At 42.0% G+C, this 27,492-nt stretch overlaps 1 protein-coding gene across 1 annotated transcript in view; it reads right to left on the bottom strand.

Moving 5' to 3' along the window:
- LOC135202186 (nucleolar protein dao-5-like) overlaps positions 1-27,492 on the bottom strand; it is a 145,273-nt gene that overhangs the window by 114,527 nt on the left and 3,254 nt on the right. Inside the window, exons 2-5 of the mRNA XM_064231441.1 lie at positions 22,080-22,132; positions 15,110-15,298; positions 2,750-2,801; positions 2,263-2,588 (exon numbers count right to left, since the gene is read on the bottom strand). Of these exons, the coding sequence (XP_064087511.1) occupies positions 2,263-2,588; positions 2,750-2,801; positions 15,110-15,298; positions 22,080-22,132 (620 nt within the window). The remainder of the gene's footprint in view (positions 1-2,262; positions 2,589-2,749; positions 2,802-15,109; positions 15,299-22,079; positions 22,133-27,492) is intronic.

Raw genomic sequence — 27,492 nt, 5'->3', positions numbered from 1 at the left:
AGCATGCGTGACCGCCACAGAGCCAGCGAGATGGTAGAGCAGCCCCTGGACACTCGGCACGCCCTGCAGACCCAACGATGCCCACACCTGTCCGAGGTCGTCCTTCGCGGCAACAGCACCTGGGGAAGCAAAGGTCGGGTGATTAGCAGGATCCTCTACCCGTCCGTGCGATGTAGACGAACGGATAGAGGAACCCAGAATACAACTCAACGTCGGGGTATCTCGAGCCCTCCTCCACACTCGACAGATCGGGTGAGGAGAAGGACCTAGAAACCCCCCCACGAAGGGGAAGGCGCCAAACGTGGGAGCTGAGCGGGCGGCGGAGGAAAGAAGACGAAGTGTCCGTAACCAAAGGAGCGCGGGAGAGCTTTCGAGGACTCCTTTGCAGGCCTTCGCTTCTTCCTACCTTCGTACAAGCCCCACTGCGCCTCCGACCAAGACATACAAACTTCACAGGGCTCTTGGCTCGGGTACATTCGTCGGCCCCGACAACCGAGCGCTACAAAATATGGGGATCAATTTCTGGAAAGGAACGGAACTTACGCATTTACGCCCTTCGGTACCAACGGGCACAATCTCTCCGGAGGGTAGCGGGCGTGGAGACTCCATAATTGATCAGATTAATCACAATTGATGAAAAAGAGAGGAAATGATTGTACTTACAATGATTATTCAACACAAACACAACCATATACTCAAGGGAAAGCAAACGACGAGAAGCGGGCAGAGAGCGTCGAAAACACACGTCCACTCGCTGTGAGGCCGAAAGCAAAAGTGATTTGTTTACCTCCCAGTCGCGCGCGCGCGCCTGTCGGACAAGCAGTTAAACTACCGAACCCCTTCCCCGTTCGAAAGCTTACGACCTATCCAGCTGCCGCTAGTACCTTCCTATTGTAAAAGGACCGAAGGTTTGTATGCCGTGTCGGAACAAATCTACTTTGCTAACTCAACACTACTGTCAAGCCAAGGTAAGGAAAAGAAACATGAACAATGTGATACAAAACTCTAAAAATTCAAAGGAGAATCTTGACTTGTAATTGTAAGACTATCTAACCAAAACAGGTAAAACAATCTACAAACTAAGTAGCTATGGTAAATAATAAATCACATTGGTTCAAATGATCAATCATACTTAAAAAATCATCAACATGGACACAAGCACCATTGAAAGGAAAATTATCAATAATTTTCAAAAGGAAAAATGCCCTAGAGGGATAGAAGAGAAATAAGCATTAAGGGCTAAAGAATAAAAGCAAAATAGATGGAAAAATCATTTATGAACAATAATCCTGTAAAACTGGGAGTTACAATGACATATGCTGTTTGGCTAGAGGATAAGTGGGCTTCATTGTTTGGGGTGTCTCTTTGAAGTACTGACCACACAGATAGGCTCAAGTAAACAGATGGATTTGTGTTCAAACAAAGCATATCTATGCCTGTTTCAATGCTGCTGCTAATTGCATGACTTTTCAAATGACTACAAGGCCAAATTATTTTGCTTTAGTTTTTAATCATTGTCCTCATTATATTTCAAGCAGTACTTATTTAGTCTTGTACATCTTTTTGTTAATCTCACTTTGATGTCCACTGCCCTACCCATTCCTTTCAATTTCCATCTTTCTTTACTTCTTCCTCTCCTCCCCTTCTGTATCTTCTGTAAAGCACTGTTCACACCTATTAAATCCTATAATACTATACTTCTGTGTAACACATCTGACTCATACAACTAGCCCAAGGGATTTGCTTTGAGTAAGGTGAAGTCTGAAATGATAAGTTAATGGGAAAAGACCAAAGGAATGAATGAAAAGTTAAAAGCAGAAAATAATGCTGCAGGGGCCTGAGATGCTGCAAAAAACCTTAGTGTATCTTACAGTCAGTTGCTCAGTACATACCATGGGGGGTATTATCCTATGGGTCTCTAGACTAGAAGCTCCACAGACATATGAAGCAGAAAATTTCAAGTAACAAAAATATTGAACAGCAAAAGCTTCTTCTGTATTTTGGCTGGTAGGGGAGCATGACTTTAAGGTAAATCACACAATTCTCTTAACCTTTTTCAGAACAAAGAACACATAAAACCCTATTTCTAAATGTTTAAAAAGTTTTCACACCAACAAAATAAGAATTCATGTAAATATGCACTGCAGTACCTAACACACTAATTTAGTCACATAATATTAAATCAAGCAATCTTAAATGCTGCCTGTGCTAAAAATAGACAAAACTGACATAAATTTAATGTACATCAAACAAAACCCTTACCTTGTCAACATCAGCATTTTTTATAGCGTCATTGGATTCATTGGTAGAGGTGACATCAAATGTGGATGTTTTACGGCGCTTTGGTGCAATCTTTTTATCTGCATCTTGGGATTCACTGATTGAATTGACCTCGAATGTGGATGTTCTACGACGCTTTGGTGCAGGAGCAACATCTTCTAACTTGTCACCTTCATGAACTTCGTACGTCCCTGTACGTCTATGCTCACCTTTCTTCTTTCCATTGGAACTATCATTTTCAGAACTTTCATTAACATCAAATGTTCCCTTGCGCTTACGAGTGCTCTTCTGTTCAGCGTTTGGAGGCTCTGCAATAACCAGTCAAATTATATTGAGTTTGAATATCAACATCATGTAAGATACAATCAAAACTGAAAACATGACGACACTGGAAGATAAAAAAATTTCAGCACAACATATTTACAAAGGCATTTTATCTATAATGACTAAAATTAAAAACTGAACTTACCAGGCTCAACACAGTCTTCCTTAAGTTTGCTGTCAGGTACCACAGATGTAACCTAACAAGGATAAAAGTTTTAGAATAAAAGCATATGCATTCAATATTACATACAAAAAATTACTGGTATTTGCACGTCTAGCTTTCTTGCCACTAACCAAGGAACAATATTTAATCACATCAGAAAGGGATTTACAGATATAATGTGAAATGATATTGTTATTATACAATAAAGTTTCATACATACTTACTGGCAGATATATACATAGCTAAGACTCGTCGTCCCCGACAGAATTCAAATTTCGCGCCCACTCGCTACAGGTAGGTCAGGTGATCTACCTGCCTGCCCGGGTGGGCGGCAGGACTAGGAACCATCCCCGTTTTCTATCATATTTTCTCTCTTCCACCTGTCTCCTGCGGGGAGGCTGGGTGGGCCTTTAATTGTATCTATCTGCCAGGTAAGTATGTATGAAACTTATTGTATAATAACAATATCATTTTCATACAATCAACTTACCTGTCAGATATATACATAGCTGATTGGCACCCTTCGGTGGAGGGTAAGAGACAGCTACTATATGGAATAGACAGGTAAACAACATATGTTGTAGGTATAAGTAAAACCTTGGTTCCTACCTGATAGGTGGTAGACTTCGTGGGTGTTTGCCCACAGTAGTCTGCATCACCTCAAGAAACTTTAGCGAGATATATGATCTATGGCCAAGAGTTCTTGTGGGTCTGCCGATGGGGTCTTATCCGCTACTCGGCAGAGCCTAAAAGGACTTTGTCAATGGGTGCTGATCACTTATATGACAATACACCTTATGAAGGAGCACACAACCAATCCCGACCAACCTGATCCTAACCATATGTTAGAAAACTAAGGATTGTTCCGAGTTATCCCCGAACTCGTCACAACAACCGTAACTCAAAACACTACGCACACATACATAATTTTCAAAAAAAAAAACCCCCATTTATACTCATCTTAATTGGATATGACAACGATTCTCTTACTGAACAACCATAGACGGCCGCCCGTGCTAAACCAAGTCCTCCATTGTTCGAAGAGACTCCAGACCCATATCCAAAAAGAAGAAAAAAGTATATACATTTAAGGATTGGTGTCGGCTCCCGTACCCAGAATACGTATTCCGCCGATACGAAAGGACCTAGAGAAAAACACTTCTCATATGTCACAACCACGAACGTCTTTCAAGTAATGAGATGCAAATACTGAGTTGCATCTCCAAAATGTCGTATCTATGATGTTTTAAGCGACATATTCTTATGAAACGAGAGAGACGTCGCTACAGCTCACTTCATGAGCTTTTACTCTCAACAGTTGTAACTGTTCGTCAGGACGACCTTATGAGCGTCTGTAATGACGTTTCTCACAAAGAATGCCAGCGCATTCTTGGACATCAGTCTTGTGGGGTTTGTTTACCGCGCACCAAAGACCTTGTCTAGAGCCTCCCATCTGATGCTTTCTCTGAAGGTAGAACTTCAGAGCTCTAACAGGGCATAGAGACCTCTCTGCTTCTCTGCCTACGAGACTCGACATGCCTTTGACTTCGAAGACTTAGGCCAGGGATTCGTGGGATTCTCGTTTTTAGCTAAAAACAGCTACGGGTCTTAAACGAGCAAATAGCTGAGTCTCCCTTGAATCCTACTTTATCCTGCAGAGCATGTAATTCACTAATTCTCTTTGCCGTAGCTAAATATAATAGGAATAGGCATTTTCTGGTGATGTCTCTAAACGATGCCAGATGAGGAGGTTCGAATCTTTCAGATGAAAGAAACTTGAGGACTACGTCTAGTTCCAGTTCGGAGGTACTGGTTCCTTCGACTTTGAAGTCTCAAATGACTTATGAGATCGTGGAGATCTTTATTATCTGCCAGATCTAATCCTCTATTCCTGAATACATAAACAGCCGAGAGCATACTTCTGTATCCCTTTATTGTGGATACGGCTAGATAGATTTTTCTTTTCTCTCAGGAATAGCAGGAAATCAGCAATTTCCGCTATAGAGGTAGTGGAGGAGGACAACTTCTTGGATCTACACCACCTTCTAAAAACCTCCCACTTCGATTGGTATACTTCGTAGTGGAGGTTCTGCGTGCTCTCGCGATCGCGCTTGCCACTTCGCGAGAAAAGCCTCTCGCTCGACAAGTCTTTCGATAGTCGAAAGGCAGTCAGAGCGAGAGCGGGGAGGTTTTGATGGTACCTCTTGAAGTGTGGTTGTCTGAGAAGATCCGTCCTTTTTGGTAGGGATCTTGGAAAAGTCTACGATCCACTCTACCACCTCCGTGAACCAATCCTGGGCCGGCCAAAAGGGGGCTATTAAGTTCATCCTCGGTTCTCCTTTGACGCCACAAACTTTTTCATTACTAATCCCAGGATTTTGAATGGGGGAAAAGCATATACGTCTACTCGAGACCAATTTAGCAGGAAGGCGTCTACCATAAGTGCTCTTGGATCTTCCACGACGAGCAAAAAGACTGGCAGCCTTTTGGAAATGAATGTTGCGAGAGATCCACATGAGGAGTCCCCCACAGCGACCAGAGATCTAGACACACTTCCTCGTGTAGGGTCCACTCTGTATGAAGGACCTGGTTCCTCCTGCTGAGTCTGTCCGCCCTCACATTCTTTACTCCCTGTACGAACCTTGTCAGAGGGAGATGTTCCTGTGAGACGTCCAAAGCAATAGGTCTCTCGCAGTTCGTAAAGGAACGAGGAGTGAGTCCCTCCCTGTTTCCGAATGTAGGCAAGTGCGGTGGTGTTGTCCACGTTTACTTGCACTACTTTGTTTGACACCAGAGGTTCTAGACTCTTCAAAGCCAGATGCACGGCGAAGAGCTCTTTTGCAGTTTATGTGCCAAGTCACCTGTGCTGGTTCCCAGGTGCCTGACACCTCTTCTGAGCCTAATGTCGCTCCCCAACCTTTCTCCGACGCGTTGGAGTACAAACACTAGGTCTGGGTTCTGTGTTTTTAGAGAGATCCCTTTGTTCTCTTCCAGAGGGGGCAACCACCATTCCAGGTGCGATTTTATCTCCACTGGAATGGGGAAAAAATACGTCCGAAAGTTGTCCGGTGTTTTAGCTCCAAGACTTCTTGAGGAAGAATTGAAGCGGACGTAATGCAGTCTTCCTAGAGGGAAGACTGTTCGAGCGAGGAAAGGGTCCCTAGAAGGCATCAACCATTCCCTCGCCGACGTATGTTCTTTCCCTAAGAAGAGAGAGACTATCCGCAAACCTTTTGCGATTCTCTCTTGCGAAGGAAATACTCGAAAACCCCGAGAATCCATCCGAATCCCAGATAGACTAGGTCCTGTCTGGGGGTGGTCAGCTGAGACTTCTCGAGGTTCACGAGCAATCCCAACGCTTTGATCAAATCTAGAGTTAACTTTAGGTCCTCCAAGCACTGTCTCTCTGATCTGGCCCCTGATGAGCAGTCGTCCAGATACAGAGAGATATTTACTCTTGAGTGAAGAAACCTCGCCACATTCTTCATCAGGCTTGTGAAGACCTGAGGAGCTGTGGACAGGCCGAAACACAAGGCTCTGAACTGAAAGATCCTTCCCCCCGTCATGAAACGGAGGTACTTCTTCGATGAAGGGTGGATCGGGACGTGAAAGTAGGCGTCCTGGAGATCTAGAGACACCATCCAATCTCCTTGTCGTAATGACGCTAGGACTGAAGCAGAAGTCTCCATGGAGAAGAACTTCTCCTTCTGAACAAAAATTTGTTCAGAGAGCCGTCCAGTACTGGTCTCCAGCCTCCCGAGGCTTTCGCAACCAGAAAAAGGCGATTGTAAAACCCGGGGGGGGAGTTTTTTGATCCCAGTACTAGTTCTATCGCTCTCTTGTCCCACATTTGTTCCACCATCGATCGCAAGAGTATCCCTCAGCACAGGATCCTTGTACTTGGCTGATAGTTCCTTGGTATTGACGTTAGGGGAGGAGTGTTCAGGAAAGGGATACGATATCCTTCCTTATGATAGCCAATGAAGAACGCTGTCTGCGTTTATCAGTGACCAGGCCTCCACAAATCCCAGGAGCCTGGCACCTACTGGCGCTTGGAGGAGAGAAGCTTCATTTTCCCTTTTTAAAGGGACGAAAGGAGCAGACCTACCTCTTCTCTCCGGAGCCTTCCTTCTTGCGGGAGGTCTGGAGGTCGGACCACCTCGAAAGGGCTGAACTGATTTTACTAGGTCCTTTCTTTGTCAGATGCAGCAGCAGGCTTCTTCTTCTTGCTGACTGCGTCAGAAGATCCTGAGTCGCCTTCTCAGTTAACGAATGAGCAATGCCTTCACTAACTGAGAAGGGAACAAAAAGTCAGAAAGAGGCAAATACAGTAGAGCTGCCCTCTGAGCGTGTGAGACTGCCTTGGTTAAGAAGGCCCCATATACAGTCCTCTTCTTTAGAAGACCTGCTCCAAATAATGAGGAGATTTCAAAAGAGCCATCCTGTACCGCTTTGTCTATACAAGGACAATATGCATAATAGGGCTTCAGGTTCGATTCCTTCCGAATCATGGGCTTTCTTGGGGACATCACCCCAAGGGACCAATCTAAGAGTTGAAAACTTCCAATACATGAAAGAGTCCCTTGAGGAGATGGTCCAGTTCAGAAATTCCCCACGTAATTCGTGCCGAATTGAGACCTTGTCGACGTGAAGCGTCACTAATCGGAAATCGAAAAATCTGCTTCCGATGTAGAAGGGAGAGCAATACCCATATTCTCTCCCGTCTGATACCAAATGCCTCTTTTACCAGCTAATGTGCGGAGGCATGCAGAAGACTGTTCTCACTAAGTCTTTCTTAGACTTCATCCATGAGTCTAAGGATTGTAAGGCCCTCTTCATCGAAATGGTGGGCTTCATTTTGAGAAAAGACGAAGGCTTCTTCGTCTTAGCACTCGAAAAGAGAGAGCGCGAGAAGAGGAGCGAGCGGTTTTTTTCAGGAGTCAACTCGTCTCCATACTCCTCAAGAAGCAAGGCAGTCAAAACCTTATAGTTCGACAGTCCTTCTCTTCCTGATATTCATCATCCGAGTTTTCTTCCAACTCGGATCTACATGAGTCTCCGCTCCCCTTTCCGTACGTTCCTCTTCTGGAGGAGACAAACTCCTAATAGGAGAGTGCTAAGGAATGATAATCTTTCCTCTTTCCCGCTTTAATAGCCTTGGAAGGCGCCACAAGCTCAGGCTTTCTCTTGATAATTAGAAGACGCTTCCCGCTTGAATGACGCTTCGTTCGCCAAGCGTCCTGGCTGAGTCTCTCGCTTACTTGGCTGCTGACGTCTTGATGACGCCTCGCGCCTGGAAGCGCTCCGCTCTCCAAAGGCGTCCTACTTGGCGTCACAATATTGGTCGGAGCGTCACGTCTATCAACAGTTTTCAATGACGCTTCATGTCTAAAAGACTTCTTACGTCTCTCTGGCGTTACGAAAAACTTTCGTAAGCAACCTTTCTCGCTCTCGAACCCGAAGCTTCTGTAAGATGTTTAGAAGCTTCACGTCTGCATGACGCTTCTCGTTTAGCAGGGGAGAGAGGACGAGACTTCTTGATTGGAAGCGCCATGTCCTTCCTACGAGGCGCTAAAACTCTCCACTAGAGAGGACAGTTGCTCTTGAACTGCCATAATTATTCTCCTTGACGCTTCTCCCACGTCCACTGCATGACGCCTTTCGTCATCACTCGGGGGAGAAGAAAGTAGGAAAGGGTACTTCTGCGTACTCGTCAGGTGACGCTGACGCCACCTTCGCCTCTTAATAGAAGAGGGAGGCGTCATCCGAGAAACGCTTCTGGGGCTCGAATCTATTTCAGGGTTCTTGTTCTTTATATGACGACTTCTATCGGTCTCGACAAGTTCGACTCCTTCCACCCTCGTTTAGGTGAGGGAGAGGGAGAAGACGAGAAAACACTCACGAAGGACGCTTTTCCTATAGCGCCCTTGAGCAGCCTGCCACGAAGCAGAGCTAGCTGAAGGGACGTCTGACCGTTGGGGATTCCCCACGACCTCCTTAAGGCTTTCGACTTCCTTCTCCTCTGGGCATGGGAGCTTGGAAGAGGTCTAGGCCTGGTGGGAGCGTCGCAGGGACGATCAAACGCCCCCTCCACAACACTGGGAGAACTCACTTCACTGTAATGCTCACTTTCACTAGCCTTACCTTGAAAGTCCGCCATCTTGGACTTCATGTCTCTAATCGTAGCTTTCAGATTGGCGATTTCCGAGGCCGAATCCGAAAGTACACTCTGAGATGAGATACATAGGGAGAATCTAAATCTAGTAGGATTAGAATTATCCGTAAGAGGCTCAATAGGCCTTGACACCACCTTTCAGACGTCTAACCCTATCCCTCTCTAACTTCTTCAAATAAGAAGTCAAAGTCTTCCACTCTTCTGCATTTAATCCCTCGCATTCCTTACAAGTATTATTAGCAGAACACTGAAACCCCCTACATTTACTGGCATCACAGTGTGAGGATCAACCGAAGCTTTCGGTATCCTCACCCTGCAGCCTACATTCACACACATTCTCACACTCACATTTGAATCAGACATACTGAGAAAAATCCAAAAAAGCAATTCCAAAAACAGTCCACAGTAGCGAATGCCAAAACACGATCCAGATACGTCACCAAAAAGCCGAGAAACGATGATCAAAGGATGAAATATGAATCTAAGTCAGGAGGTAATAGCAAACAATGTTGATACCACCGGCGACAGAGAAAATATGATAGAAAACGGGGATGGTTCCTAGTCCCCTGCCGCCCAGGGCAGGCAGGTAGATCACCTGACCTACCTGTAGCGAGTGGCGCGAAATTTGAATTTCTGTCGGGGACGACGGATCTTAGCTATGTATATATTCTGACAGGTAAGTGATTGTATGAAAACAAATTTTCATTCAAGACAAAATTGTTGGAATACAGTTGATACTGTTGTCCAATAATTTTGGTTTGATAGACTAGTTAGATTACCAATAACTTTGTGGAATTATGTACAGTAATATTCTATTCTCCCATCATCGGGAATATAAAAATCCTGACTTTCTATTTGCATACTAGATTGTAAACATTTATATACAAATTGGTAATAAGAAATTCTTTTCCTTGCATATTTTAGCACTCACAGCAATAATGTGCTAATGATCATTTAACTTTCAGTTACAAAACAATAATTAAACAGATTCTGGTTATCAAAACTCAAATTTAACTTTGTAAAGGATATTTACTGCAATCTTACAAGTTATTACGAATGTTAGATTAGACAAAATGAAAATTGTTTTTAATAATTTATATTTTTCCTAACATACAAATCTGAGGCCTTTGCATATGGGATTGCCTTTCAGTGAGCTGGAAATCACATCATTAAACTTTTTGCAAGGTGGTTACCGTAACAGGTACCAAAGGTAGGGACGGAAGTACTGTCCACCTAGTCAGAGTGCACTCAAATCTATGCAGTTTACATTTTGGCCCAGGTAAGAGAATGAGGGATGGTAAGAGGTGAGCCCTTTATGTAAAGACCTAAGGTTTGTATGTCAGGAACAAAATACAGATTACTTTTAAAATTTGTCATTTGTTCCTACACAAATACAAACCCTCATTCTTTACATAAGGGAGACTTACTTTTGGAGGGAGGATTCTAAGTAAATCTCTCAACACACTGGTAGTTCAGCTCACCTGGGTAATCTCTTCCTGGTCATGAAAGAGCAAAGGAAGGAAACCGTACCTCTGATCTATTGAACAAGAGATGTTCAATCGTCAGAATTCTGGGAATTTTTAATTAAGTGGATGTCATATCCTTGATTCAAAAAGGTTTGGATGAACCCACTGTGCGGAGACTATATAGAAAATAATCAACTGGCTTGCTCATAGTCAGTCCCTTTGCCTGCTTGTTAGAGAGAACAAAGGATTTGCATCTACTAATCCAAATATCAGGTAGTCCCCGGTTTACGACGTTCCGAGAGTTTATGACGCCATTCAAATATATTCATCAGAAATTATTTCCCGTTTCATGACGCATGTTCCAGGGTTACAACACTTACAATGTCAATCCAACGGAAAAATATGACTGAAAAGGTATAATCAATATTTTGAAGGATCTTTTTCATGAAAAAACACAAATAAAATGCAGCTTAAGTAGTTTTTCAATATACCTAAAAGTATTACAAAATTTTGACAATGTTCCATTTTACAACGATTTCTGCTTACGAGCACCTCAGTAATGGAACCCCTGTCGTAAACCGGGGGCTGTCTGTACTAGAACTATTATGGATACGATACTCAGTCATCAGATCACCTGCGTGCACGCCAATCCAGCATGTGCTGGGTCGTTCACAATTCCTCTATTACGCTATCTCCCAGGGCCTAGCGTAACTACGGTTTGCTCGCTTGCTGTTAGTTCTAGAGTTCTGCCTTTAAGTCTAACATGCATTGGCGCTCGTTCGCGAGCTTTCCCCTAATCCTCACAAAATCTTCAGATTTGCGTGCATCCAGACTTGTGGACGTTGAGTCTTCTCACCGTCACAACATGGGCAGAGAGTGGAGGAAAGAAGCGGGTCATGCAGGTGTCTCGCCCCATCCGGATGATGCTTTTCGTAGTAATTGCTCAGGTCCCAGGAGTGACGTGACAGTTTTGCGAGATCGTACACATAGTGCCCAATCTGTGACAGCAAGAAGACTCAATGTCCACAACCCTAGATGCTCGAAAATCAACGTCCACAACTCTAGGATGCACACAAATCTGAAGATTTGTGAGTCATTTGGGGAAGCTCACGTAATGAGCGCTCAGCGCAGTATTAGACTTCGAAGCAGAAGTTCTAAGCCTGCCATAGTTTGCGCTCTTGTTATGCTAGACCCTGGGGATAGTGTAACGGTTCCCCTTCCCAAAGGAACAGGAACTTCTCAGGGGGGAGGAGAGACTACCTTCTTCTTCTTCGGCAGTTTAGCCTTAGAAGTAGAAAGGGAGGAGGCAGCAGATGACGAGGAAGATGATGACACCTGATGGGCTCCCTTCTTCATCAGTTTCCTCAGGATGGCAGTAAGGTACCCCATCCAAGGAGCAACTGGAACAGCAGGAGCAGATATAAGAGCCCCTCCCATTAGAGGAGGAGGCTCTACAGTAGCCCCAACCACTGGAGGCAAAGCCTGAGTGGTAGGACCCTAGAGATACAGTAGGAACAAAACATGGCAGGGGGTGGACAAACATAGCAAACCCAGGTGGTGGCGGCACTGAGGGCTGGGTTGGAGGCATATGGGGGTGAGTGCCCATCACCACTGAGGGAGTCACATTCGTTGGTGATGGGCAAACACCATTGAAGGGACCGATGCAAACTTATGAGTAGTCACAGTCGTGGTTGTCACAGCCACATGAGTTACAGGCATACTAGAGAAGTGTGATACTAGGTCTTGCAAGGAGGGAGTGCCAGGGAGGACTAGTGTCAACCCAGCCTGCTGCAGGTCCCCAGACTGCGATGTCACCACACCTGAGGAAAAAAGTCAGGTCAGTATGAGTCTCTCCTCACCTGAGAGGGAAATATCCCCCTCAGAGCGAGAAGAGGCCCCTGGATACAAGATGTCCCGGTCGCCAGCCACCCCCCACCTTCTTCACCCGACAAATTGGACAAAGAAACAGAGGCAGAGATTCCCCCGCAGGGAGAACAGCAAGGTGAGGAAGCTTGCTGGGAGGAAGGAAGGATAACGAAGGGTCAGCCATTACATGCGTCGTCAGGGGCATGTTACCCTCAGACAAAGCCCTGGAAGCTTCCCCCAACTACCGCTTCTCCTCTCAAACTGTTTACACTGCTTGGACGACCAGGAGCTACACTCAACACAAGTCATGCTCCTGGTATTTAGTGCAAAGGGCGTGAGGGTCAACATAAAAAGAATGAGTGGAAATGACCAAATCATTTCCCTCCCTCTCCCAGGCATACGCGCTGGGAGAAGGAGGACTTGCATGGCTTATTGGATTTGTGGATTTGCATATTGATCACAAATCACAAACAGACAATATTAGCATTCACAAAACAAGAAAGATCACACCGGGAAAAGGTGAAACACATTCAACAGCAGTCGTATAGAGGTGGAGACACGTCCTCACTCGACAGTGGCTAAGAGCAAATAATACAGTAGTTAGCTATCTCACCATATGGCGGGATCACAAACCCAAAAACAAAAACTCTCAAAACACATGTACTTACCAACTACTTCTTGACACACTCAGGGCGAGGAGCTGTACTGTCCACTGGATACAGCCGTCATAACACACAACCAAGAACCACAACCCCACAACTCAACAACACAACACCTAAGGACCACAACAAACAAGGACTACAACCATAAAAAGGCAACACACACACCCACTAACAACACCAAGAAATCACAACAGCTCACCAACAATGACCCTCAACAACTCACTACACCAAGAAACCACAAGAGCTCCCCAACAACAACAACCCTCAACTATAACAGCTCACACATAACTCAGCAGAAACTCACAAGCGCAATAAATCTAACAACACAGGCACAACAACTCTAAGCAAACCATATCAAAATTAACAACAACTAAACAACAAACCAATAACACACAATTCAACTGACCATCAATGCCTTCAACACTCTTCACAGACCGCTGCTGACACTACTGACCCTCACCAGCTCTGATTACAAACTGACTCCTCAAAACTCTAATCTTAACAACTAACTCCAACCACACCAGCAAACAACCCAGAACTCACCAACAGCCAATTCAATCGGTAACCATACATCCACCAATAACGACCCCCCCCCCCCCCCCCCCAGCCCCCCTCTCTCCTCTCTCTCTCTACAGAAATCCACCAACGCAAATACACGATCTCAACAGCAATACAAACCACAGCAACTCCCTCCCTCCCTCTCTCTCCTCAAGGACATTTGTCAAACGGAACTCCCATAACTCCTCCATAACCACCTTGTTATTAAGTTCAATGGCTGATTTCCGGCCCTTCACTAAAAGTACCACAATTCCTAATGTAATGGACCAAGGGTTTGTATAATGTGTAAGAACAAATGAATCCTTTTGTGAAGAACACCGAACTCTTTGAACATGGTGTCATGGAGGCCTGGCCTTTCCCACACTGAACACTGTAAGGGGTAGGGTCATCCCACTAAAACTTGGCTGTGGTGCCCATCAAAGCCAAGGAGGAATTGAAAGACACTACAGGTAGATTAGTATCTGAGCTTACTGGACTGTCAGCATGCCTCTTTTCCACTGCTACCTCAATTTTATTCTATGAAGAGTAAAGTCCAACCCTTACCCATTTAGCAATAAGAGGCTACCCTAGGACAAAGCTTCCCATGAGAAAAGCATAGACTCAGCCACACCTTGGGACAACACCACCAACAACTTTTAAGACTTCACCCTGTCACTCAAAGATGACATACCACGAACTTCAAAGTTGCAATGCATGGCCAGCTGCAAGCAGAGACAAGACTGCCTGGAAATTGGAACTAACTATCCCGGACAAAAAGCACTTTCTCGTCAGTCACTCCAAGATGGGTCAGCAAAAAGGGGATGCAGCTACTGAAGTAGCCGGAGGTCCAGGAACCTTCTGACCTGCAAAACACAAAGAATGTTCACTTGTTCCATGAGCCTCAAAGGAAGTAAATAATCTTTCAGAAAAGTCACTCGGCCTGCATGGGTTTCTATAGGAGTACCCTCCCAGTAGGCCATATTTAACTTGAGATACTTGAAGTTCTCCATCATTATACCCCAAGCAGCTGGCAAAGCAAGATCAGGAGAAATTGCATGGTTCTCACGAGGAGACACAGCTACACATGCACCCAAGCTGTCACTTTTGGAAAGCAAACAGGGGGGAACAAGCAGAACGAACATAAGACTGGAAGAAAGGAAAAGAAATGGTTTGGCAGTGTAAAATGGGGGGATGTCCCTACAAAGAATTTTGGTTGATACTTTTCTGAGTATTAAACAGTGGGGATCCATCTAAATGGAGAGTAAAATGATCCACACCAATGATTGATTACAGTTCATGCAAAGGAACTTCTACATGGTAGGCAATAGTTAGCAAACTAACAAAATAAACAGTAAATTAACGCTTTTCGTTCTGTACAAACCACATTTATTAGGTATGAACATTACAACAAATTCTGATGATAAACATACCATACACTCCAAACTGTAAGCACTAGAAAAAATGTGCAAGAAAAGTGACCATCCAAAATTTAAAGGAATATAACCAAATAAGTGATATCTTAATTAGGTAGAGGATGTGGTTGTATTTTTAGTGGTTGATTTTGCAAACAATTTAAAAATGCAGCAGGCAAATGATATAGGTACTATTACTCAAAAAACACTTGTGTAACAATCACCTTCTCCTCCAAATCTTCTGGGAACTGAATTTCTGATATAAGCTCCTCAGAAGCAACAGGCTCTTCTTCCTCCTCAAACAGATCCTTGCTTCTGGCACTCTCATTAAGGGCTAAAATGACAGCAGATGCATTTTCAGCGATGGATTCAGTAGTCTGAGCTTCAAGTATGGCTTCAATGAGTTTACTTGTCTGAAATGTAATATATATCACTTATTATATTATTAAAACATCTAATTTTTTGTAGCATTTCAAAACAGAACCAATAAAACATAGGAAACTGTAATTTTTATTCCAGAATACTATTATGGTTTAAGGTAAAAATTTACATAGTATATATCTCCATAAACAGCAGGCTAAATATCCAATAGATTTTAGTAGCCTATACTTTTCATTTTAGGTTAAAACATATTAACCCATACAGGCCAGGCTGAATGTACATTAACAATACCCCAAGACAGGGCAAACTTTAAGGTTGGCAAATTAAAACAAAAAACACATCACCAGAAAGAGAATGATATGCAAACACACATAGATATAAAAAAAAAAAAAAATTCCAACCCTATTTTAGCTAGTTACACATCCTATCTCAAACAAATTTATCCTATGTAAAAATTATATTTAAGTACAGCTCACATAGGTAATTCAAAACAGATAACTAGTATGCAACAATCCCTGAGTATATTTATGATAAAATATTCATGAAATATAATGGGATGGAAAGATGTACCTATTAGTGAGTCATAAATGTTCTTTCTAATAATTTTTGTACTTTACTTTGCAAAATTACAATTATAGTCAACATATACTATTGTAAAACATGAGAATTAAAACCAACAGCAATCCCTGATATATTTAGGGCAAGTCTATATACAAGATGTACTGGGACAGGGAGATGTACATAGTACATTCACCCTTGAAATCTCAAGTCAAAATAATCTTGTATTCAGATCTGAGATGTGATTGTTGCCATAAGTGCTTCCACATTGTCATTTATGGCCCATTACGTGATAGAAACGTTTTCACACACAATTCTTTGAAATATTACAGCGCACAATAACTGTAGCCTAATCATATGAGCTGAACCAGAGAGTTGCAGATGCACTTATATTGGGATCAAAAGTGCCCTGTCATCCTTTAAGGGGTACCCTGTGGAGACATACTAACAACACCAGCAAGTGGATATTCATAAGTTTGAGTTCCGTGGTTGTTGTGCTCTTATTTCCTTCTTCTGAAAGTTCTAAACTAGTTTAATCATTAGCTGTGATCCTCAAGCTTCTTAGGTAATACATATAGGTATCTTAATACAAAAACACACTAAAATCTATTCCAATTTACTGTTACCAAGATATTTACTTCTTTTGTTTGTGATTTAACATTCCTTCCTAATGGCACTCATGAGAGCAACTGGTATTAAAGTAAACATGTGCCAAAGACTCCAGTACTACTGAGCACTGATAATTAGCCTAGGTAAAATAAAAAAACAGAGCCAGTTGAGAATGATGAATGACTGATGATTTACAGTTACTAAAACTGGAGTAACAACTAATGAATTTGTCATTAGAACGACGGACACAGGGTCAGCCAATAAAAAAACCTAACTTTAGTAATATGTATTAGGTGCTGACACATGGGATAAAACCATTCATCTGAACAGCTCCATAGGACTTCTTCAGTACTCTTCTAAGACCGCTGGAACCGCCGCAAATGTAGCAGTGTATACAGGCAGGCGAATCTCAGCTGTGCAGGATTCGTGCTTGATTTCTATGATGTGCAGTTTTCCCAGGCAGGAAAAAGCCACTCGTATGAAGAGGGCCTTAGGGTGCTGTATCCTAGCTGGAAGAAGGTCTTCGGCAGCCAGCCTTCCTCCCCGGGATTCCCAATGCCACTACACGGAACATCAGAATCCTGTACTCCTAAACTTTCTCTTAAGCGGTGGTTCGAGTTTACGGGTACAAAATCACTGTTACCTATGTAAAACCAAGAACAGCACACAGATTTATCAAATACCTAGCCTGCGTAGTGAATCATGGAAAAAATGAAAAAATTAGTAGTTTAGCTAGCTAGCCTATCTACCAACAGAAGCTGAGATTGTAAGAAAACAGAGGGAATAAAGGGGGAACAAAAAGTGAACAAAAACATGTCTTGGGGTAAGGCTCCATGGAATTTTGAGAAAATCATGAATCTCTGCTTTAGTAAGTAGATAGGTAGGCTAAACTGCTAATTTTTTCAATATAAAAAATAGGCTGCTGAAATGCAAGCGTCTGTGACAGGTTGCAGGCGCACTACACTACCTACTACTAGGCTAGGTACTAGGCTCCCTTACTGGCTAGCTAGTACCTAGGTACTTGCAACAGGTGCAGAGCTTTAGGGTAAAATACCGAATGGCCAGGCACTTTCATAGTGCAACCACCTTCCCAAAAAAGTACTTTAACACATCGTAACCCAGGATAGACATTAGTCAAGAGCCAGCGTCTGTCAAAGCAACACCTCGAGACCTCCACTGTCCTCTCGAAGTTTTTTTTTTTTTTCCAAGCCACAAATTAAGGCCATTATAATTTCCAATTTGATAGATCTATAGTATTACTATTCCGCGGCGGCCTAGACTATGGCAGTTGCAGTTTTACTATGCCAGTTTTACCTCCTGAACAAGATTTTAAGTAATAGGCGTATTATCAATCGGACGACTGTAATTTATAATCCCCAGGGGAATCGTACTAGGCTAAACACGGCGAAATAGGTACATTTGACGCCCCAATTCCTGGTGGCTTTCGTATTCGCGGGCACGAACGATTCGGAATGCTTAGTATACAGAAATAGACCTCCGATTTAAGGGAAGTGGTCACGCTACGGTACTAGGTAGGTATAGCCTACCTAAGTGGCCGTCAGGTGACCCATTAGGGTAAAAAACCGCATGGTACAGGGGTGGACCATGTACGACCAATGTGTACAACCCCAAGAAAAGTACATTATAACGCGTCCTCCGACACCGGAGTAAGAGGTCTTTAGCTCCGTTTCTCACCAACAACAAGTCGCGTCTGACGCCCATCTCCGATGTCAGGACGCGTTATAATGTACTTTTCTTGGGGTTGTACACATTGATCGTACATGGTCCACCCCTGTACCATGCGGTTTTTTACCCTATATAGAAATACCTCCGATTTAAGGGAAGTGGTCACGCTACGGTACTAGGGGGAAACATCAGTACAGGCCAACCCTCATCACGGTAGACGGGTCTTATTCACTCGATATTTAATTGGTGAAACATGAATACAATTGCAACTCTAAGCATACCATTTAAAAGACTGAAGTTTCGTCAACATATTGTGATATATGAAAGCACCATACGAACTAAAATAAGCATGTGAGCTCTTCGTAAAATATGTTTTCAAGGCAGTTTTGAAATCCAATATGGCGGCTACGTTTTTCATGGACGGTTCTCCAGCCTTCCAGCACTCATTTGAACAATGTAGCGTATGTATGTAACGTTTATTGATCTTACTCAAGATTGCAGTTGTAATCAGCACAATAAAACAACATTTTGTTGCCTATATTAGTGAAGTATGAAACTTGTTATTCCCGAGGTTATGGTTGGAACTGAATTCATTCTTACCTTGTAATCGGCGGTTTTTATCCATTACTGCCATCACAACTGAAACTCCACAGTGCTTATTTGATTGTTATTATAACATTTTGGTCTCAGTTCACTCCACATTGCACTTTAAACCCGTTGCTGTTCCTGGTTTCTAAGCGCGCGCGCCATAAACACAATTACAAACAGCAGACGACGAACAGACGTACGACAGACGACGAAACTGCAAAGTTTTATTCCCTAAACTGTTTACTTAACTCGTTATTTAGTTTAAATTTACATTGTTATTTAAAAATTTTGATTTAATTCATGTATATTATCCCTTTTTGCAACCAAATTACCCCGAAAAATTACAGATATTCTAACGTAGATAAAATCAAATGTTTCTAACGTTTTCGTACATCTGGCTGCCGAAAACCATAGAGGAACGAATACGGAAAAGTGCATAGAGGAACGACTACGTTTTTTTTTTTTTTTGTTTTTTTGTTTTTGCTAGCACTTTTCATTGATTTCAGTCTTTATTAGTATTTTGAATTTCTTAAATAATCGTATGCCAGAAATAAATGTAACCTTTAATGTTTGCATGCTTTAATGTTTGCATGCTAAGAATGGCAAAATCATCGTTGCCACATTAGTGGAGGCTTCACACATACGCCGTTCCATTATCCTGTTAAGCGTCCGCCCCTGATGAGCTCGCTGCTAACGTACCGTCACGCTTTTTTTGTAATCAGCGATCATAGCACTGATGATAGTTTTTCAAAGTTAATATTGATTTTTATGCTTGTTATTCATACTGTAATTAACTGTAGGAAATTCTCTCTCTCTCTCTCTCTCTCCTCTCTCTCTCTCTCTCTCTCTCTCTCTCTCTCTCGGAGTCCAGTCACTCGGCAAAGAAAGTCATCTTCACTCCCGCAATTGGAAGAAAAGTTTGTATCATCACTGGGGAGGGATTCAGAACTAGAGCTCTCATCATCAAATAGGTTACAATATCACACTCCTCATCTAGTATTTGATTGATCTCACCTAAAGAAATATGCCTCCTCTTTGGGACATTCATTGTGAAAGACGCGAAATCCAATTTGTCTCGATAAACGCCCGAAGCGTATTGAAAGAAAACCAACAGGGACAGGCAGTTTTCTAGCATAAGCGACCACCAGGAAAGAGTTGCCAGGCTGGAAATAGTTTTCCCATGTGCTGAGAGTGTTACCAAATGATGTTCCTACACTTTCTATACGAGTAAACGTTATTATTACGGGGCTGACGGCTTGACAAGCACAGTTAAAGTCTTGAACGTAATATCCCGTTGAAGGCGCTACCGAGTAGATCGCGGTAAACGTATTATTACGTGGATGACGCTTAACAGGTTATAAACTGTTTCCATGAATTCTAGTTGTCATAGTAATGGCAATAATGATAAAAATTGCTTTTAATATTTATGTATTATACTTCCAATACATAGCATAATTTCACCAATTTCAACGTTTTGTGTGTAGTCTATACCCAGTTTGGAGGGTCAACACATACCGAATGGCAACAGAGAGAGAGAGAGAGAGAGAGAGAGAGAGAGAGAGAAAGGAAGGCGGAGGAACGAAGAAGAAAAGGGATGGCGGTGGAGGGGGGGGGGTGGGTGGGGGGGGGTTGGGGAGAGGGGTAGGTGGCGCTTTATACGCGTGTTCGTATCCATTTCTGCATAATGGAGTTTTTGTCTCTTGGTACAAGGACAAGTGTCGTTATTCTTTACGATTAGTGATTCACGATACCCTTATAAATTACGGCACTGGGTGTAATGCACTATAGCAAAATCTCGTTCTGTTAAGAGTGTTCGTTACAGAAATAGGTATTGCCCAAAAACCTGCTTGCACTGTCTCTGAAACCCATAGTAGACATGCTGCTTTAGTTGTCAATCAAGTTTTTATAACCAAGTATTTTTTACAAGCTAGCTATTGAATAAATTTGTTTTTTATTTTTCTCAGTCAAAACATATGCCCCTCAATGCTAACTTTCCTCTTTTAACGACTTTCTGGTCATTGCAAATTCGGCCCCATAATTTCTTATGGTGCGAAAACAGACAAGAGGCCCATGGACCGAAAACGATTGCGTCACACTACGGCGATAATCCAGCAGTAAAACATCTTTCATATATCCAAAAAGTAAATAATAAAAGATATATATGCGCATACGATTATAACAATTACATGTAGCTGATAACAATCTGCATGAATAACTGGTAAACTGTTCTGCAATGACAGTTGAGTATAGCAATTATTTACAATAGGTACGAAAGTCAAGATGTCGTGACGTCATAATACAGAACTTGAAAGAACGTTCTAATTCAGAAAAATAATTACTTAAATTTGAGTCAGAGTCGAGTTACTTTTTCAATAACGAATATTTTCAAATTAATCATCATAAATATGTAAAATATTGATGTTTTACTACTTATTTAAAAATTAGCCAAGAGCACGCTTCTCGTCATCTTCTACCCCAACAGCTGCTGTTTACGCCTGGCTTGTTGTTGATGAGAAAATCGTGTTTCGATTGTTGTTGATAAAAGTGCTCCAGCGTCTGTGGGTACAAGTGTGTGCGGATTTATCACAGGAAATGGTTAGTTTATTGACACAAGCTACTCCGTAAACATCGAGATGGCGTCAATCTTCTAAATACCTCGAGTTGTAAGTAAAAATGTTGAACGCGTTTGGTGAGATTTGCACTACGTTTGAGACCGTTTTCAGTACCCTCTGTTTAAATCTGTTTAAATCTTAAAATTTGGCCTTAATTTCTAACTTTGGGGAAAATACTTACTTCGAAGGAGAGTAGAGGTCTTTAGCTCCGTTTCTCACCAACAACAAGTCGCGACTGATGCCCATCTCGGGTGTCAGGACGCGTTATAATGTACTTTTTTCGGAGGGTGGCTTGCATTGATGGTAGCTGGCCTGCGTGGCTTGCTGTGATGATCTACCCTATAGGTAGGTATAGCCTAGGTGGCCGTCAGGTGCCATTGGTATTTTACCCTTATTCCCTTTAATGTCTTACATCTATGATTCTGTAAGCAGAGAAGCAAATAGGCTATCGCTAGGTACTACTTAGTAATTCTGTTCGCAGATCTGTCGAAAGATGAAATTGAATAAGGCTACGTAGGAAAGAAAACTTGAAACAACACACACATGGGAGCACTGAATTTGACCCCTGGGTAAACTACCAATCAAAATAGGGTTGGATAGGCCTTACCGAAGATTAATGGGCAATGATAGCCTACGTAAAAGTGTATATACGAAGCCTGCATAAATTAAATACTAAAAGTATGGCTTATGTGGTTAATTTTTGATCTAAGAAAATTGCTTCTGTTACTACGGTTCCGGGGTTAGCCCAAGTCAGCCTTACCTTCAATCTTCTTCCTGTATCACTTGTTATACTGATGCCCCGATGCGTTCTAGCTATTTTTCAGCAATTCGCCGTACTTCTTCGCCTGCAAATCTTGCTCGGTGAACATTTCTGTATCCATTGCTGAGGATAAAAAGTATATGTATCGGCGAAAATTATACGAACGTCAATCCAACACTTTGTAAACAAAAATACAAATTTAAAGTGAGTGGCGGCACCCAGGACGAACGTGATTGGTCAACTCAACTCCACGAGCGAGGGCTTGCCTCTGATTGGCTACTTTTGGCCAGAGTGGATTCTTCTTCTTTTAATTATTTTGAATTCATTAATCTTGAATATTCTGGCCCTTCTGTATCACGTCCTTCCACTTTATTGATACAATATTATTAACAAAACGAATTATTGCAACCATTCTATTAGATTTTCTTTATATTTCAAATCTGAGTAAACATCATAACGTGGCGACCTGTGCGGGTTTCTCGAGCTGATAACATTGAAATGCAGTCAGTTTACACGAGTTATGATAAGAAAATCAGGTACTACAACAGGGAATGTGCTTATTTGATGTCCCGTTTTTGTTAATATACCTATCACCAATCGCCTATTATTTATTTTCATTTTAAACTTATCCAATGCACATAAGTACTGTATCATTTGGTGCGGATGAGGACATCGGATACGTAGAAATTTAATTCCTATAGATTACCGTTTTCCCCAAAACTTGTAATCTTTCTCCTACGACCCCACCCCCTTAAGTTAGGGTGGTGATATTTCTCGTAATCTACTTATTAATACCTTTCACTTGATGTATAACATGATTATATTCCTCAACTTATTGACGCTCAAATATCTTTAGTGACCTTATGATTTAATCACGATTTAATTACCAATAAGGACGGCAGCTTTGGGTTCACACCTTTGGAAAAAAAAATCCTGTGGTAAGGTAGTGGAATGTAGATTATGGACAGAAAAATCTTAGTGATATCTGACTTTATCATTTATTTGAACAGCTTGACATTGGCCTCATCATAAATATTAAGCTGAATCGGAAAAATAAACACATTAACACTATCTATCAGTAGGTAGCTACAGACACGGATCCAGATACCTGGCCTATAGCAAAAACTCTTTGGTACTAAAATCAAATCTACAAGTGCTACATTTTATTTTGACAAAATGAGAACAAGAAGCAATGAAATGAATTTTCGGTATTTTTTATGAATATTGTGTTGAGTTACTTAGCAAATCACAAAGTTTGGTTTGTTAAATTTGACATGCGAAAACCAATTCGTGGCAATTATTCAACACTTTTTTTTTTTTTTTTTTTTTTTTTTTTTTTGCAGTAACAATATTTCATCTTCAAGCCCTGCTTACTTTTTCGAAGTTCATGAATATAATATTACAATATTCCTCCAAACAGGCGGCAGCTAGAGTCAGTGAAAAAACAGCCGAATGGCCACTGCCACGTCCATTCTTGACTGGTGAAGTATAAATGAAAACAATTTACTGATCTCTCCAATATATTTGCATCTTTATACAATTTCACAGGATCACAGATGCACTACTAATCCCTTTACACATAAAGCCATTCACTTTTATATTTTGCAAAGTCTCACTTGTACCTGGGCAATGTACGTGTTCCAGTCTTCCACTACTCCTATCCAACACTTAATTTCTAATATATCGTCTTTTTCTTCTCCTTCTTCTTCTTCTTCTTCTTTTTCTTCTTCTTCTTCTTCTTCTTCTTCTTTTTCTTCTTCTTCTTCTTCTCATTACCTCTAAATTGCAAGCTCATTTAACAAGCCAGTTGTCCTCCGTTCCGTCTACATGACTGAACGACTACAAAACATTCTACGTCACTTGTTACTGTTTTATGCAAACTATTCCTTCCAACAGCTTCAATGTGTTTTCTTTCATTTGCACTACATATCCACACTTCATTGCCGAAAAGGAGATATGGCTCAGCAATCTATCCCTTAACACATATATCATCTGTTTTTGTGAGTAAGTACATACACACGAACACACACACGTGTGTAAAAGAAGAGGAAGTGTAAAATACATGGGAGCAAAAGTACGAATAAGAGAGTATACATGGAAACCATGAACAATTAATATTAATTAGAAGACGGTATTATTATTATTATTGTTATTATTATTATTTTTTTTATTTTTTATTTATTTATGCTCTATCACAGTCCTCCAATTCAACTGGGTGGTATTTATAGTGTGGGGTTCCGGGTTCATCCTGCCTCCTTAGGAGTCCATCACTTTTCTTACTATGTGTGCCGTTTCTAGGATCACACTCTTCTGCATGAGTCCTGGAGCTACTTCAGCATCTAGTTTTTCTAGATTCCTTTTCAGGGATCTTGGGATCGTGCCTAGTGCTCCTATGATTATGGGTACGATTTCCACTGGCATATCCCATATCCTTCTTATTTCTATTTTCAGATCTTGATACTATCCATTTTTCTCTCTCTTTCTCTTCAACTCTGGTGTCCCATGGTATTGCGACATCAATGAGTGATACTTTCTTCTTGACTTTGTCAATCAACGTCAAGTCTGGTCTATTTGCATGTATCACCCTATCTGTTCTGATACCATAGTCCCAGAGGATCTTTGCCTGATCGTTTTCTGTCACTCCTTCAGGTTGGTGTTCGTACCACTTATTCCTGCAAGGTAGCTGATGTTTCTTGCACAGGCTCCAGTGGAGGGCTTTTGCCACTGAATCATGCCTCTTTTTGTACTGTTTCTGTGCAAGTGCCGGACATTCACTTGCTATGTGGTTTATGGTTTCATTTTTCGTATTGCACTTCCTACATATGGGAGAGATGTTATTTCCGTCTATCGTTCTTTGAACATATCTGGTTCTTAGGGCCTGATTCTTGTGCCGCTGTTATCATTCCTTCAGTTTCCTTTTTTAGCTCTTCCCTCTCGTAAGCCATTGCCACGTGTCATCGCTGGCTAGTTCTTTAGTCTGTCTCATGTATTGTCCGGGCGGGCACTGGTTTGTTGTGCCAGTCCTTTGTTCTGTTTGTCATTCTCCTGTCTCTGTATATTTCTGGGTCTCCGTCTATTTTTATTAGTCCTTCTTCCCATGCACTCTTTAGCCACTCGTCTTCACTGGTTTTCAGATATTGCCCCAGTGCTCTGCTCTCGATGTTGACGCAGTCCTCTATGCTTAGTAGTCCTCTCCCTCCTTCCTTTTGTGTTATGTATAGTCTGTCCGTATTTGCTCTTGGGTGTAGCGCTTTGTGTATTGTCATTTGTTTCTTGGTTTTCTGATCTATGTTGCAGAGTTCTGCCTTCGTCCATTCCACTATTCCTGTGCTGTATCTGATTACTGGCACTGCCCATGTGTTTATGGCTTTTATCATATTTCCGGCATTGAGTTTTGACTTGAGTATCGCCTTGAGTCTCTGCATATATTCTTTCCTGATCGTATCCTTCATCTCTTGGTGTTTTATATCCCCTCCTTCCATTATTCCCAGGTATTTGTATCCAGTCTCATGTATGTGTTTGATGTTGCTCCCATCTGGTAGCTTTATCCCTTCAGTTCTTGTTACTTTGCCTTTTGTATGACTAAGGCGCATTTTTCTATTCCAAACTCCATCCTGATGTCCCAGATACAATCCTTACAGTCTGGATTAGGGTATCTGTTTCCTATTATTATTATTATTATTATTTTTTTTTTTTTTTTTTTTTTTTTTTTTTGTTTTTTTTTTTTTTTTTTTTTTTGTTCTATCACAGTCCTCCAATTCGACTGGGTGGTATTTATAGTGTGGGGTTCCGGGTTGCATCCTGCTTCCTTAGGAGTCCATCACTTTTCTTACTATGTGTGCCGTTTCTAGGATCACACTCTCTGCATGAGTCCTGGAGCTACTTCAGCCTCTAGTTTTTCTAGATTCCTTTTCAGGGATCTTGGGATCGTGCCTAGTGCTCCTATGATTATGGGTACGATTTCCACTGGCATATCCCATATCCTTCTTATTTCTATTTCAGATCTTGATACTTATCCATTTTTTCCCTCTTTCTTTCTTCTTCTCTGGTGTCCCATGGTATTGCGACATCAATGAGTGATACTTTCTTCTTGACTTTGTCAATCAACGTCACGTCTGGTCTGTTTGCACGTATCACCCTATCCGTTCTGATACCATAGTCCCAGAGGATCTTTGCCTGATCGTTTTCTATCACTCCTTCAGGTTGGTGCTCGTACCACTTATTACTGCAAGGTTTCTTGCACAGGCTCCAGTGGAGGGCTTTTGCCACTGAATCATGCCTCTTTGTACTGGTTCTGTGCAAGTGCCGGGCATTCACTTGCTATGTGGTTTATGGTTTCATTTTTCTTATTGCACTTCCTACATATGGGAGGAGATGTTATTTCCGTCTATCATACTTTGAACATATCTGGTTCTTAGGGCCTGATCTTGTGCCGCTGTTATCATTCCTTCAGTTTCCTTCTTTAGCTCTTCCCTCTGTAGCCATTGCCAATTGTCATCGCTGGCTAGTTCTTTAGTCTGTCTCATGTATTGTCCGTGCATTGTTTGTTGCTGCCAGTTCCTCTGTTCTTTGTCTGTCTTTCTCCTGTCTCTGTATATTTCTGGGTCTTCGTCTACTTTTATTAGTCCTTCTCCCATGCATCTTTAGCCACTCGTCTTCACTGGTTTTCAGATATTGCCCCAGTGCTCTGTTTTCGATGTTGACGCAGTCCTCTATACTTAGTAGTCCTCTCCCTCCTTCCTTTCGTGTTATGTATAGTCTGTCCGTATTTGCTCTTGGTTGTAGCGCTTTGTGTATTGTCATTTGTTTCCGGGTTTTCTGATCTAAGCTGCGGAGTTCTGCCTTCGTCCATTCCACTATTCCTGCGCTGTATCTGATTACTGGCACTGCCCATGTGTTTATGGCTTTTATCATATTTCCGGCATTGAGTTTTGACTTGAGTATCGCCTTGAGTCTCTGCATATATTCTTTCCTGATCGTGTCCTTCATCTCTTGGTGTTTTATATCTCCTCCTTCCATTATTCCCAGGTATTTGTATCCTGTCCATCTTATGTGTTTGATGTGCTCCCATTACTGGTAGGCTTTATCCCTTCAGTTCTCGTTACTTTGCCTTTTTGTATGTTGACTAAGGCGCGCATTTTTCTATTCCAAACTCCATCCTGATGTCCCCAGATACAATCCTTACAAGTCTGGATTAGGGTATCTATTTCCTTGATGCTCTTACCATACAGCTTGATGTCGTCCATGAACATCAGAGGGTTGATTTTGTTGCCTCTTTTCTTGAGTTGGTACCGGCATCCATCTTCTGTAGTACTTTTGTCATGGGAATCATGGCTACTACGAAGAGTAGTGGGGACAGTGAGTCGCCCTGGAATATCCCTCTCCTGATATTAACCTCTGCTAGTCTTATTCC

This window comes from Macrobrachium nipponense, chromosome 30, assembly GCF_015104395.2.
Source record: "Macrobrachium nipponense isolate FS-2020 chromosome 30, ASM1510439v2, whole genome shotgun sequence".
Taxonomy (NCBI): domain Eukaryota; kingdom Metazoa; phylum Arthropoda; class Malacostraca; order Decapoda; family Palaemonidae; genus Macrobrachium; species Macrobrachium nipponense.
This window is presented reverse-complemented; position numbering and strand designations above follow the sequence as displayed.